The sequence below is a fragment of the Physella acuta genome, unplaced genomic scaffold (assembly GCF_028476545.2).
Source record: "Physella acuta isolate Inbredline_101_S28 unplaced genomic scaffold, ASM2847654v3 ptg001441l, whole genome shotgun sequence".
Taxonomy (NCBI): Eukaryota; Metazoa; Mollusca; class Gastropoda; family Physidae; genus Physella; species Physella acuta.
The window spans coordinates 856,419-871,262 of NW_026732956.1; the positions used below are offsets into that span (position 1 = coordinate 856,419).

At 39.1% G+C, this 14,844-nt stretch overlaps 2 protein-coding genes across 3 annotated transcripts; both read left to right on the plus strand.

Moving 5' to 3' along the window:
• Positions 1 to 648: 648 nt before the first annotated feature.
• LOC131927806 (retinol dehydrogenase 7-like) lies at positions 649 to 7,074 on the plus strand. Its single transcript, XM_059283633.1, has 5 exons — positions 649 to 671; positions 838 to 1,013; positions 4,841 to 5,099; positions 5,804 to 5,964; positions 6,881 to 7,074. Exons 1-5 carry the CDS (start codon positions 649 to 651, stop codon positions 7,072 to 7,074), a joined length of 813 nt encoding a protein of 270 aa, XP_059139616.1.
• Positions 7,075 to 8,719: 1,645 nt separating this feature from the next.
• On the plus strand, positions 8,720 to 14,775 carry LOC131927842 (retinol dehydrogenase 7-like). Of its 2 annotated transcripts, XM_059283705.1 has the most exons (6): positions 8,720 to 8,819; positions 9,857 to 10,010; positions 10,683 to 10,858; positions 12,108 to 12,366; positions 12,993 to 13,153; positions 13,803 to 14,775. In XM_059283705.1, exons 2-6 carry the CDS (start codon positions 9,865 to 9,867, stop codon positions 13,994 to 13,996), a joined length of 936 nt encoding a protein of 311 aa, XP_059139688.1. In that variant the 5' UTR covers positions 8,720 to 8,819; positions 9,857 to 9,864; the 3' UTR covers positions 13,997 to 14,775. The 2 variants fall into 2 exon arrangements, with proteins under 2 accessions (XP_059139688.1, XP_059139689.1); XM_059283706.1 differs by lacking the exons at positions 8,720 to 8,819; positions 9,857 to 10,010 and adding an exon at positions 10,505 to 10,588.
• The last annotated feature ends 69 nt before the right edge of the window (positions 14,776 to 14,844 follow it).

The window sequence follows — 14,844 nt, forward strand, 5'->3', positions numbered from 1 at the left end:
TATAATATACATGTCACAAATGTTAAAAACATGTATACTATACATGTCTATGGAAGAAACACAACTCATAAAAATTAATATAACATTAAATCATTTTCCCCCACGGAACATGTATTCATCCTATACATGTATAATATACATGTCGCAAATGTTAACGCGCTGTTAGAGATTAGGTAGGGTATACAATGGTTGGGTTGGGAGGTTTGGGGTTCGATTCTCTCACAGCCAGCCAGAGGGTCCTTATGTTTTGTTTCAACAAGATATAAAGAAGATAAAATCACATAGTTACCTTGTATTAATCACTTGGTGTATGTATTCAAGTGTCGACCGTCCATCAAAAACATAGGGGAACAAATAGTAACAACGTTTACAAACCTAGGCGCTATGAATTATCTGTAGTGCACATTAAATGTGGCATGTGAAGTCTACATTATTCCTGGACAATATTGTTTCTTTCGACACTTTTCTCTAATGGGGTGGGGTGGGGGGGGGGGGGAAGGGAGGAAGGTACGCTTAGGTACGCTTAAATTTTCCAATTAGGAGGGGGGGCACTAGTTGAAGTTTATTTTTTTCACATGAATTAAATATTATATCAATTTCGTCCAACTGGGTCAGGCGGGTTGGGGTAAGGGGGGGGGGGGGGTGACGATGGACATGCCCCAAGATTCGATGTATACTGCCCCTCCCCTCTCCCTCAAACGCAAGAGAAACCCAAAAAAACTTTATCTTAGTACTAAACATCTCATAAAATAATTCTGTTTATTTTTTATTTTTTAATATGTTCACAAATTTTTTTTTATAAAATTGCTACAGAAGTTAAATTTTTATTACATTTAGCCGTCTAGACGGCCTAGGTTTCCATGTATTCGCCGGATGTCACTCAGCTAAAGGCACGGCCTATTTAAGCTCCAGCTGTTCCAAGCGGGTGGTGCCTATTGTACTGGAGCTCTCCCAGAAGGAAAGCATTGATGCAGCGCTACAGGTTGTCATGGAAACGCTGCCAGAAAACACGGGTGTGTAAAAAACACTTAAGCATAAAAACCGTTTTTTTTTTCCATCAAAATAGTTTATGTTATAATGCATTAAAAAGAAGAAAATTTAATGATTTTCCTTAAATATATAATGATGATTTACAATTTAAATAACTTAAAAGACAAATGTGGGTCGATATATTATGTACAGAAAACCTTTAGTAGAATTTATTAAGCAACCCACGCTTTTATTTTTAGTTATTTAAATAGCAAGTCATTTTATTTTTTAAAGAAATCATTTATTTCCTATTTTTAAAGAAAATAATTTTTCCCTCCTTTTTAGTGCATTACATTAAAGTTTGTTTTTAAAACGTTTTTGATAAATAATAGAAAGTATTCGTTTAAAAAAAAAAGACAAAAACATGTAAGCTGAGGTGTGACTTCTTTCGAGATGTTTACAGTATAGTTGCTATACTGACCTGACGGGACACGGAACAGGTGAAGTAGAGTTCACCTGTTTCTGCGATTCCAGCGTATGAAGGGGGTTATGTGGTCAGCACCATGCTCAGCCAAATTCGGTGTTTTAAAAAGAATAAAACATTTTATATGCGTGGTCTAATTAAAACATACAATTAGACTTTCGCTCTTATGTCGTTTAGAGCCGGCCTAGATAATTTGAGTTAAGTCTTTATCCAAGGGTCAAATGGGGCTGGTCAAGAACTGGTCAAGATGATTTAAGTCTTTGTAAGTCTTTGTCGACAGGTCAATGGTAGTTGGCCAAGATAATTAAGTTTTTGTCTACATGTGACTTGGTAGCTGGTCAATATGATTTAATTCTTTGACCCCATGTCTATGAAGTATGGTCACCACGAACTGGTCAAGATGATTTAGTTGTCCCCTGCAGTGAGTGGGGGGCGAGGGGTGCGGACCGCACCAGGTGACACCATTTAGGGGGTGACACAAAGCCAAAAATAGCAAAATATATAAAAAAAACCGATCATTCAAATTACATAAATGATTAATTAGGGTTAAGTGCAAAATTGACGAATCCCGACAAGGGTAAGGGGGTAAGGGGGGGGGGGGGGGGGGTGAGACAATCAGGTAAACCTGCTAACGTGATAGAAAACTATACTACATCCAGCTCTATTTAGAACCGACTATAGCTATACTACATCCAGCTCTATTTATAAACGACTACAGATGAAAATCGTTCGTATTATCTGCGCACAGTTTAAATCTATCATCGGGTGGAGAAGGGGGTGTGAAACCAACTAAACGTTGAAAAATTTGCCTGAAGAAAAATGTTTTCTTGAGAATAGTAAGAACTGACACGTCAATCCCTTCGTCTGGGGTGCGGGTGTGTACATATATATATATATATATATATATATATATATATATATATATATATATATATATATATATATATATATATATATATACATATATATGAATGCCTATATATAGATTTTTTTTTCGCTGGAGGGGGGGGGGGGTTGACACGATTAGTTGCCGCACCGGCTGATACCCGACCTAGCGACCTTTTGCATTTAAAAAGATCTTAAAGCAGATAAAATGACAAACTAAGGCCTATAAATTCGCTTTGGTTAAGAAAAAAACCACATGGTTTAATTAGCAAATTCAGCTGATTGAATACATAATACTAACTAACTTTAAATATTTTTTTTTCCTAAAACGGGCTCCTTTCTGAATTTTATCAGAAGTTTTTATTACTTCTAATTTTACATTAAAAACCTATAGACAGTAGAATTACGTATTGATACTCGGCAAAAGAAAGATCGCTAACACTAATTACGATATATGTAAAATCAATGTTGGATTTCATTTAAAAAAGCAACAACAAAAAACATCTTTCTGGGGCTACAAATAGGTAGGCTACAAAAGAAAAACGATACCTAAGGGAGACAACTAAAATTGTAAATTTAAAAAAGGAATAAACAAAGTAACACATGGTGTAATTAGCTAATTTAACTCATTTAGAATAGTCATTTATATTTTGCAATTGACAAAAGTAGCTAGGTTATAAATTGCCGAAAATTTATTTTTGGTGAAAAATACTTTCATAATTACTACCAGTATTAAAAGAGGAAAGACAATACGATTATGTATTAGAATTTGGTATGGTTCCGATCCCTGACGTCAGAATTTAGAATTTTTGTGTGTAATTTAACTTGTTAATTTTTGGATCCCCATTCCGGGGACAAGAAAAAAAAAATACAGCGGCACAATGACACAAGAGTTCCCAAACTTACATCTGTTTACTGCAGGTCTAAAGGTCAGCTTGACCTAATCACTGGACCTTTCGAATGCCGACTGGACCTCACTCACGATCCTTTGACTCTCAATAAAGCGGGCCACAAGAGTATATTGAACTTTTGCATGATATTTATAAATGTTATGCCCAACTGGTAAAATGTAAGCTACTATTTGAAGTTTAACAAGTGAGCAGTTAGAGGCGTCGCGGGGGTGGGGTGCGGACCGCACAGGGTGACACCATTTGGGGGGTGGGGGGTGACACCAAGACAAAAAAAATTGCAAGATATATAATGGTTAATTAGAGGTAAAAAGTAAGTATGTTTAGTACATATTGACGATTCTGGCGGGGGGGGGGGGGGGGGGTAAACACGTAGACATTAAAACAATAGAGAAAACAATGCTACACCCAGCTGTTGTAACAACCGACTATAGATAAACATCATTAGTATTAAATGTGTACACTTTATAGCTATGACTTTTAACTGGCACCAACTGCAAAATTTACCGATTTTATAAAAAAAGGGGGGTAGGGAGGGGGTCACCATAAGGTGCCTCACCGGGTGACGCCCGAACTAGCGACGCCACTGGTCCACAGGTCTATGGGAGATGGTCACGAACTGGTTAAGTTAATTTGAGTTAAGTCTTTGTCCAGAGGTCTATGTCGGATGGTCACGAACTGGTTAAGTTAATTTGAGTTAGGTCTTTGTCCCCAGGTCTATGGGGAACTGGTCAAGATGATTTGCGTTAGGTCTTTGTCCCCAGGTCTATGGGGAACTGGTCAAGATGATTTGCGTTAGGTCTTTGTCCCCAGGTCTATGGGGACCTGGTCAAGAGATGGTCAAGATGATTTGTGTTAGGTCTTTGTCCCCAGGTCTATGGGGACCTGGTCAAGAGATGGTCAAGATGATTTGAGTTAGGTCTTTGTCCCCAGGTCTATGGGGAACTGGTCAAGATGATTTGCGTTAGGTCTTTGTCCCCAGGTCTATGGTGACCTGGTCAAGAGATGGTCAAGATGATTTGTGTTAGGTCTTTGTCCCGAGGTCTATGGTAGCTGGTCAAGATGATTTGAGTTAGGTCTTTGTCCCCAGGTCTATGGGGACCTGGTCAAGAGCTGGTCAAGATGATTTGCGTTAGGTCTTTGTTCCCAGGTCCATGGTAGCTGGTCAAGATGATTTGAGTTAAGTCTTTGTCCCCAGGTCTATGGGGATTGGTCAAGATGATTTGAGTTAAGTCTTTGTCCCCAGGTCTATGGGGATTGGTCAAGATGCTTTGAGTTAAGTCTTTGTCCCCAGGTCTATGGGGATTGGTCAAGATGATTTGAGTTAAGTCTATGTCCCCAGGTCTATGGGGACTAGTCAAGATGATTTGTGTTAGGTCTTTGTTCCCAAGTCTATGGGAAACTGGTCAAGATAATTTAAGTTAAGTCTTTGTCCCCAGGTCTATGGGGATTGGTCAAGATGATTTGCGTTAAGTCTTTGTTCCCAGGTCTATGGGGACTGGTCAAGAGCTAGCCAAGATGATTTGCGTTAGGTCTTTGTCCCCAGGTCTATGGGGATTGGTCAAGATGATTTGAGTTAAGTCTTTGTCCCCAGGTCTATGGGGACTGGTCAACAACGCTGCTGTCATGGGTAACGTCGGCGTGAGTGAGATCTGTAACCACGAAGACTACACCAATGTACTCTCCGTCAACCTGCTGGGTACCATCGAGATGTCTAGAACCTTCCTGCCCCTGATCCGCCTGGCCAGGGGCCGTCTAGTTAACGCCAGCAGTGTGTGTGGGCGGCTGGGGGTCATCACGGTGCCGTACACGGTGTCAAAATACGGCTTGGAGGCGTACTCAGATATTGTGAGGTAAGTGGGTAACAGATGTTGATGTATGTATATTATAAATAGGAGGTAAAGTTTATAGTTGTTGAAATATGAAATCATTAGAGTTTAGTATGAATTACGTAATAAAATGTAAAATAAAAAAAAAAACTTAATTATATTCTTACTTATTACGATCCAAATTATAGATTACTGAACAAATGATTGAGTGTTGATGTAGTCTTGGTCTGAAAATGATCTCCATCACTGAATTATCTTTACGTTTCCGTACTATATTATAAAATATATTATTATTGTTATTATTTCTATATTATAAAACATTTCTAATCGATAACTACCTGACTCTTCTTAACCTTCGTTGTCGGTGAAAACAGTTTAAAAAGTTCATCGCAGCTATCGTGCGATTGCTAGTGTTTAATTTTGTTACCTCCCCTTATGTTACTGAATTTAGTAGTCAAATAAATATTTATTAATGTCTAATTTAATATCCAATTAGGCTAAAAAATTAGATATTCTCTCGTTCTCTTCGGAGATGAATATGAATGGAAAGTGTTGACAAAATCACTGTAATTTAGCTATATAATTGGCTCCAAACACACAGACAATCACATAAAAACAAACGAAAAGGCTTCGTGAAAAGTTACCGTTTGGTAAATCTCCGGTTAAACGTCACTTAAGTTATGACTCGGTGCCCATATAGTGAACACTTGACTCTCTCCACTCTTCAGGCGTGAGCTGTATAACAAGGGGGTCAAGGTCGTCATCGTTGAGCCCGGCGGCTTTAAGACTCGCCTCATTGAGAGTCAAAGGATCGTGAATGAGGTCCAGTCGGCATTCGAGAGGTCCAGTGATGAGGTCAAGCTGACCTATAGACCTGCAGTAAATAGATGTAAGTTTGTTAGGTCAGGCTGACCTAAAGACCTGCTGTAAATAGGTGTAGGTTTGACTCTGCTAGGTCAGGCTGACCTATAGACCTGCTGTAAATAGATGTATGTTTGTTAGGTCAGGCTGACCTATAGACCTGCTGTAAATAGTAAGTTTGACTCTAGTTGATGTTGCTTTCTGTGTGCAAGCCTTACACTACTTACATTCACGTCAACTCACTTGATATCAGCCTGGGGTGACGCCTTTGATGCGGTGTAACAGAAAAATCAACGACTTGTCTAAGCGCGAGGCGTCACTAGGTGGGGTGTAATCCTGGGTGGTGACTCAGGGTGTAGCCACCTTCCACCCTCACACCCTTAAAACAATGTTGGATAAAAAATTTTCCTCACCGCCTGTCAGTATCATTTTATTTTAATTAGATAAACATTGTTGCATCATTAAAGTGTGCGATTTTTCAATCAGGCGTCACCCCCCCCCCCATTTAAATTGTGTGACGCCTTATTAAGATCACCCTACTAGATCTGATCCCCCCCCCCACATTCTCTCCATCTGTCACACCCTCTTGTCGCTTCTCGTGCGCCCTTGAGGGCAGTGTATTGAAAATGAAATCATTATTTGTATTCAGAGGCGTAGCGAGGGTGGGGCGGGAGGGGGGGTGCGGACCGCACCAGTTTACACCATTTAGGGGGTGACACCAAAGCAAAAAGTTGCCAAATTTTCAGAAGACAAATGGTTTTCGCCTGTCCCATTTATAATTTTAAATACAAATTTAGTAATTTATATAGATATATACTTTTTTCTTGGGGGGGGGGGGGAGTGACAACGGCCTAGAAACGCCACTGTTTGTATTGTTTTCTTTTATGTACCAAATAAATTTGTTTTCTTGGTATAATGTATATCATGCATTCCACCTTTCCTAGTGATTGATCTCTTTCAAATTCCGAGCCAACTGGTCAGCACCAACCTTGACCTTGTAGTGGACGCCTACATCCACGGCCTGACCTCCAGGTACCCAAAGACCAGGTACATCGTGGGGATGGACGCCTGGTGTTTCTTCCTGCCTTTGTCCTACCTGCCGACCTGCATCAGTGACTGGATGCTACAGGCGCCTTAACCGCTGCTTTGTGTTAGGGTTTGTTCACATTTGGGTATATATCTTGGGGGGGGGGGGGGGTCTGTAAATAATGTCATGCTAATTTATCTTCTATTTTTTTTTCGAGGATAAAAACTAAAATTCAATAAAATAACGTCACAACATTTCTCCCCCCCCCTTCCCAATTAGATTAGCGTATATCTATCATACATTTATACGTTTATCATAACTATCCCTCTTTATATAAATATAAATAAATGCAATTTCATAGTCCTTAAACCCTTTCAAGTACCCTCGCCATTCATCTTCACTAAAACATTAATCGCAGTCCAACACCTGTTTTGGTGTCTGGTGTCATAGATCTATAAGGACGACGGGAAATGAGGGGTCACAAGATCCATCCCCCCTCCCACCCAAATCCCACCCTTTCTGATCAGTACCCACGCCATCTCGCAAAATAAACAGCCGTGCTGCTTCTATGTACAAAATATAGACCGTTATAACCTGTAGTTTTTTTTTTGTAGTCATGAACAATACATGTATTTAGTAGCATTAGCTTTTTGTTGTGTTTTCTTGTAAACTTCTTAATTTATTTTCAAAAACTTGGGTCAACTCCGTTCATGGAGAGATATCTGTAGGATATGGGACTGTGGATGCCATTAAGGCGGAGTTTCTTAATATGATTATGATTAGTGTGATTCTTGCGTAATTAGTATCCTAGAAATCAGGCACTAATCTGTAGTTTTCAAAGCAGAAGGAAGTTAAAGATACATCCAGCTAATTAATTTAAGTTTACCATACATCTCTTATTACACAGAAATCACCCATAATTGAATACATATATAGATCGAGTATGAATTTATTATACCTGTATGTTGCACAGTCGTATGTTATCAATTATCAATACTGTATGAGTTGATTAAAATAGCTGAAACACATGACTTATGTTGACACTTCTGTTTTCCTGTTATGAATTCCTTCCCTTTTTCTACGTTGTAATCAATACAAAGTTACGTCCCCTCTTTGAATGAATGAAATACCAAAGTCTAGGGTACCGCACGCACATACCACGGTCTAGTTTACGTCACATTTTTAACTTAACCGGCCTGCAGGAGTCGTGACTCAGCGGATTTTTATTGGAGGATTTTTAATAGCGGAATTTTATTTTTTACTCTATAAACATTTGGTAAAATATATTAATTATAATTTTTAAAATTTTTTTGTTAATTTAGAAAGAGAATTTTATTTATAATAGATTTAGTAAACGATTAAAAAAAATTAAAATCGCCTATTAAAAAAAAACGATAGAAAAATCCTTGGTAACGATCGCGAAATTTACTACAAAAACAAACAAACCTAGAATTAATCGTATTTTTGTAATATGTTACAGAATACAAAAACAAAAAACGTTACAAAAACATAAACAGAATAGAATATGTTAGTCCTTTGTATGCTGGTGTAGGAGACACTATCAGCTGAGATTAGACACGCACCAACTCGGTGAACGGAACTTCTGATGTGATATATTGACATGCGCTGGGTGGAGCCGTTCTTTGGTCCGCTTACCTGGCTATAAAACCCGGGGGGAAAGAAAACAAATATTCAGTCAGTTCTTGTTGGATTATTTCATGTTTGATTCGGTTTTTTTTTTTTTTTTTGGATTCGTTTTTTTTCGGTTCAGTTGGTTTTCATTTAGTTAGTTTTAATTCTGTGTTGAGTTAATTTGTTTGGAATCTGTTTGTTGTTATTAAATCAGGGAAGATCAGGTGAGTGTGGTTTAAATTGTTTTGAATTATATGACGTCAAATTCATTTAGTGAAAGAGGTGGTTGTGGTTGTGGCGGGGGGGGGGGGGGGGGAGGGGAGGGTACGAACTTTAATGATATGAATCAAATAAAGGTTGATGGGGTAAAAAGTTTTACAGTATAGCATTTTTAGAAGTCATTTTTTCGGGAAAATAAAATTAGCAAGATAGCATTTAACAATAATTGCTAAACAATGTCGTTATTTATTGGAGTAGTGGGGTTAGTGCGGTGGATAAAACTAAAGCGTGACGTCACTTGAGTGTATCTAACCTTTCAGTTCTAATAATAAGAGATGTTAAAAATGTATCAAAAAGAGCGCGACTGAATTTAGTATATTAGGTTCGAAAAACATCAGAATGTAGGTCAACTGAGAATAATTGGGTTAAAGAACAGACAAATAAATGTCCTGTCAAACTGTTGCTAGGCCAGGGGTCGGCAACCTTTTGAAGCGGAAGAGCCAAAAGTTACAATTTTCAATATTTCACTGGTTTTAAAGAGCCACTAACACTTTTTTTATTTCAAATATTTTATTTTTTTATTAAGATTATTAGTATTTGTTCAAGGAGCTGGAGAGCCGCATCTTGATATCAAAAGAGCCGCATGCGGCTCGCGAGCCGCAGGTTGCCGACCCCTGTGCTAGGCAACGGGCAAACGTGCAAGCGTTTTGACGGAAATCAATTTATCTAATGGCAGTAGAGGAATAATTGATAGACAAATGAAGATGGGCTGTCATTAAATTTCATGTTTTAAAATTTTATAAGAATGTTAATTTGTTATACTTTGCTGCTGTTTATTTTACAAAAATATCTAACATTAATAATAACAAGTGAAGGGTACACGAATTCAATGACAAGTTAGAATAAAATAACATAAAATAAAATAAAAATTAGGATTAATTGAAAGACCAAATTCAGCCCCCTGATATACAACTAAGGTAGAAAACACTTTAAATACTAATTTAAGTTATTATAACCTTTGTAGTCTCCCTTATGTCCACAGATCTGACAATGATAAAGCTCGGTATAGCCGCGGCGCTGTATGCAATACATTTTATAGCGGACAGGACCATACGCTCGTTCAGGGTTGGAGGATATAACAGGAAATATGTCTTCATTACTGGCTGTGATTCGGGATTTGGCCGAGATCTGGCTATGTAAGTTTGTAGTGTTTTATGATAAGAATTGTTTGGGGGTTTGTAGCTTGTATTTGCTATTTGTTTGTGACATCAGGAGATAGATTCACGGATGGAAAGTTATGGGTGGTATGGATGTGTGATGTGGGGTGTGGATGTGTGGATGTGTGATGTGGGGGTGCGGATGTGTGATGTGGGGGTGTGGATGTGTTGTATGATGGTGTGGATGTGTGACGTGATGGTGTGGATGTATGGCGTGGTAGTGTGGATGTGTGACTTGGTGGTGTGTGACGTGGAGGTTTGGATGTGTGACGTGGTTGTGTGGGTGTGTGACGTTGGGGTGTGGATGTGTGACGTGGTTGTGTGGATGTGTGACGTGGTGGTGTGGATGCGTGACGTGGGTGTGTGGATGTGTGGGTGTCCGATGTAGGCATGTGATATAAGTGTAATGGCTAGTTACGTGGGCTTGGGGTAAGGGAGGTCTGGATATCTGACGTTTAGAATTACATGCGGGACGAAAGGTAAACAACATGACGTCATGTGAAAGTGTAAACAGACATGTGATGTAAGGAGACGTGTGATATAAGCAGACGTGTAATGTAAGCAGATATGTGGCACTAACAGACAAATTATTGAAATAAATAATCCTTTTCAAATGTTATAACCATAACATGTTTATTTCTCCCATACCAGCCGCTTAGATCAGATGGGCTTCAACGTGTTCGCTGGTTGTCTAAGAGACGACGGCAAGGATTATTTGAAACGTCACTGCTCTGATCGCTTGACCCCCATCACCCATGACGTCAGCAGAGCAGAGAGTAACAAGGCGGCCTTGGACGTTGTCCAGAGGGCTTTACCTCCCAACACAGGTCAGTACATTCTGGTCGTATATGTGGTGTCTATGTGTTTGTATGTCCTTTGGTCAAACATGTGTTAGAGAAGTTATCCAGCAGATTTTAAAAGGCTGTTGGCGGTAACCTGAACAAGAATAGGTTATGGTGTCATCTTATTGATATGCTCATGTGTCAACTGACAATTTTTTGTGAAAGAATGTGCACCCGAGAAGATTACCAGCGGGTAATTATAATATGTCTGAATCAGGGGTCGGCTTGGTCTAAAGCTTCTGGTATCTTAACCCAGACGTCTCGAGTTCGAACCCCGGGCAGATTATAGCCGAGGACAGCAACCCATCTAGTAGAGAAAACTCCAAAATCGAACCACTTTTGCCTTGTAGTTTTTTCTTGTATTGACAAAACTAATGAAAGCAAATACAAAAAAAGAGAAGCCTGCTGAAAGCGTAGTCAATGGCCTATATGGGGTACAGCAAATTACATGTAATTTGACGTAATACATAATTGAGTGAAATGAAAGCCCATCCAACGTTACAAATAAGGTCGTAAAATAAGAGCTGAAACCGTCTATGAACGGCTTTAAGGCAACATTCATCCACTTCCAGTCTCCGGTCTATTTGGTCTGGTTAACAAACCGTGGATCTCCCATTTCTGATCCACCTTACGACAACATTCATCCACTTCCTATCCTAGGTCTGTGTTGTCTTGTAAACAACGCAGGGATCGCCGGCAACATGTCCCCCATTTCTGACCCCCTTAAGACCACATTCATCCACTCCCTGTATTCAGGTATGTGGGGTCTTGTAAACAACGCAGGGATCGCCGGCAACATGCCCCCCATTTTTTACCCCCTTAAGACATTATTCATCCACTCCCTGTATTCAGGTCTATGGGGTCTAGTAAACAATGCAGGGATAGCCGGCAACATGTCCCCCATTTCTGACCCCCTTAAGACATTATTCATCCACTCCCTGTATTCAGGTCTATGGGGTCTAGTAAACAATGCAGGGATCGCCGGCAACATGTCCCCCATTTCTGACCCCCTTAAGACATTATTCATCCACTCCCTGTATTCAGGTCTATGGGGTCTAGTAAACAACGCAGGGATCGCCGGCAACATGTCCCCCATTTCTGACCCCCTTTAAGTCAACATTCATCCACTCCCTGTACTCAGGTCTATGGGGTCTAGTAAACAACGCAGGAATCGCTGGCAACATGTTCCCCATTTCTGACCCCCTTAAGACATTCATCCACTCCCTGTATTCAGGTCTATGGGGTCTAGTAAACAACGCAGGGATCGCCGGCAACATGTCCCCCAGCGAACTGTGCACCCGAGAAGATTACCAACGTGTGTTCGAGGTAAACATGCTGGGTACCGTGGACACGACCAACACGTTCCTGCCCCTCATCCGGCAAGCCAAGGGGCGCGTCATCAACATGGGCAGCGCCAGCGGTCGTCTCGCCGTACCCCCGGCACCCGACGGCATCGCCAAGTACGGCATGGAGGCGTACACGGATATATTGAGGTCTGGATCGTTGTTTGATGCTTAACTTTGTAGTTGAAAATTTTATGCAATGCATGTGTAGTTCATGTTTGTATTTCGGACTCGTAAAGACTCTAGTTATTTATGATATCAGTTAATCTTTATATATATATATATATATATATATATATATATATATATATATATATATATATATATATATATATATATATATATATATATATACGTTAATTCGTATGTATAAATATAAATGTAATATATTAAAATATATATATATAATATATATATATAATATAATATATATACAATATATATATATATATATATATATATATATATATATATATATATATATATATATATATATATATATATAACATAAGCCTATATATATATATACATATATATATATATATATATATATATATATATATATATATATATATATATATATATATATATATATATATATATATATATATATATATATATATATAACATAAGCCTATATATATATATACATATATATATATATATATATATATATATATATATATATATATATATATATATATATATATATATATAAGAGTGTAGACATATTGATATTGATACATATACTTCAATTATCGACTGTTATATTCCAGGAGAGAACTGTACAGTCGTAATGTGTCTGTGGTGCTTATAGAACCAGGCATGTTCCTGACTGGCATTGTCCAGACTGAGGCTCTGACCGAGGGCGTGAGGTCACGATATGACAGGGCTACACAAGAGGTCAAGGACACATACGGGGACGTGGTGGGCAAGTGTAAGAACATTTTGTATTTTAACTACTGGTCATGATAGCGTTAGACATACACTTTACTTGTAAAGGTATTTTAATTCTATTAGTAGATCTATATGTTTTTAAAGCAAACAGTTTCTTGATATGCTACATACATTAAAAGTAAATTCCCACTTACAAGCTTGACGGTCTATGGGGCAAGTGAAGTAGAGTTCACCTGTTTCTGTGACTTCGGTATATAAAAGGATAGTGTGGTCAGCACTATGCTCAGCCGCCTTTACTTTCCGTAACGTGAGTTAGGTCCCCATTAGAGCTGGGTGGACTCAGGAACGGTGTACTGACTTGAACTCGGATTCGAACTCGAGACATACGGTTTAGCAGTCTAGCTACATACATTGGGAAGTTAAATTTCCTTCGAGTATATTGCTATACATAATTTACAATATAAATGGGTATACACTTACTTTTACTGCTTCTTCTTCTTCGTTCTCACTCTGTTAATGACCCACCAAGGTAGGACAAACAGACTGAACGGACATCTGGCCGTACCTACGTATATGGCAGCAGTTCACTATAGTGTTATGACATAGAATCGACATGTCACTGAAATCTTACTTAAATGTTTTTTCAATTTGCGTTTCATCGTGTATTTGTTCCCTCCCCCCCCCACCAGTCCAGAAGATGTGCCAGCTGATGATCAAGTTGAGCTCCCCCAACACCCACAAGGTCATTGACGCCTACGTGCACGGGCTGACCTCCAGGTTTCCCAGGACCAGGTACGTGGTGGGCGTGGACAGCAGGTTCATCCTCATCCCCCTCTCCTACCTGCCCACCTGCTTCACCGATTGGCTGCTACAGTACAGGTAGCCACAAGAACAGTACAGGTAGCCACAAGACCATGAACAAGTAGAAACAAGCCCATGACAAGTAGCAACAAGCCCATGACAGGTAGCCACAAGAACAGGACAGGTAGCCACAAGCCCATGACAAGTAGCAACAAGCCCATGAACAAATAGCAACAATCCCATGACAAGTAGTAACAAGCCCATGAACAAGTAGCCACAAGCCCATGAACAAGTCGCCACAAACCCATGAACAGGTAGCCACAAGCCCATGACAGGTAGCCACGAGAACATAATACGTAGCCAGAGGCCCATGAACAAGTAGCCAAATGCCCATGCTAGCTCTCTTCAAAAACCTGACAGCGACGCCTAGTGAACTCACCAGGTCATGTAACACGCACTAGACAATGAAACAACTCAGCACACAGTGTACACACTGAAAGAAGCGCCAGTCAAACTCGAATACACAGGTTAAATAAAGAAAGAATGAAAAGCTGGATTATCAAAAAGATGGAACAATAAACAATTTTAAAACGACGAGCTAAGAATAAATAGCTACATGACAACTGCTACAAATATCATTGTAAATAGAAGTATTCACCGAAGTAATAGTGTATGGGTGTAAAGAGCTTTACTAAAATGTGGATTACATTGAGCCTTGATGACTTGTGCTAGGTTTATATTGACTGAATGGTGTAAATATTTTGTAGATTCTGCTGTTAGTTTTAGTTATTTCGACTGTCCAGTATGTCTGTGACTGACATACTATGTAACTGCTGACATACGGATTGTCATCTTCGTCCATTATTTACTTGCAACTTAAATGTAAAATGTCTTAATTAGAGACATTACTTTTTGATCTATTTTTCTTTA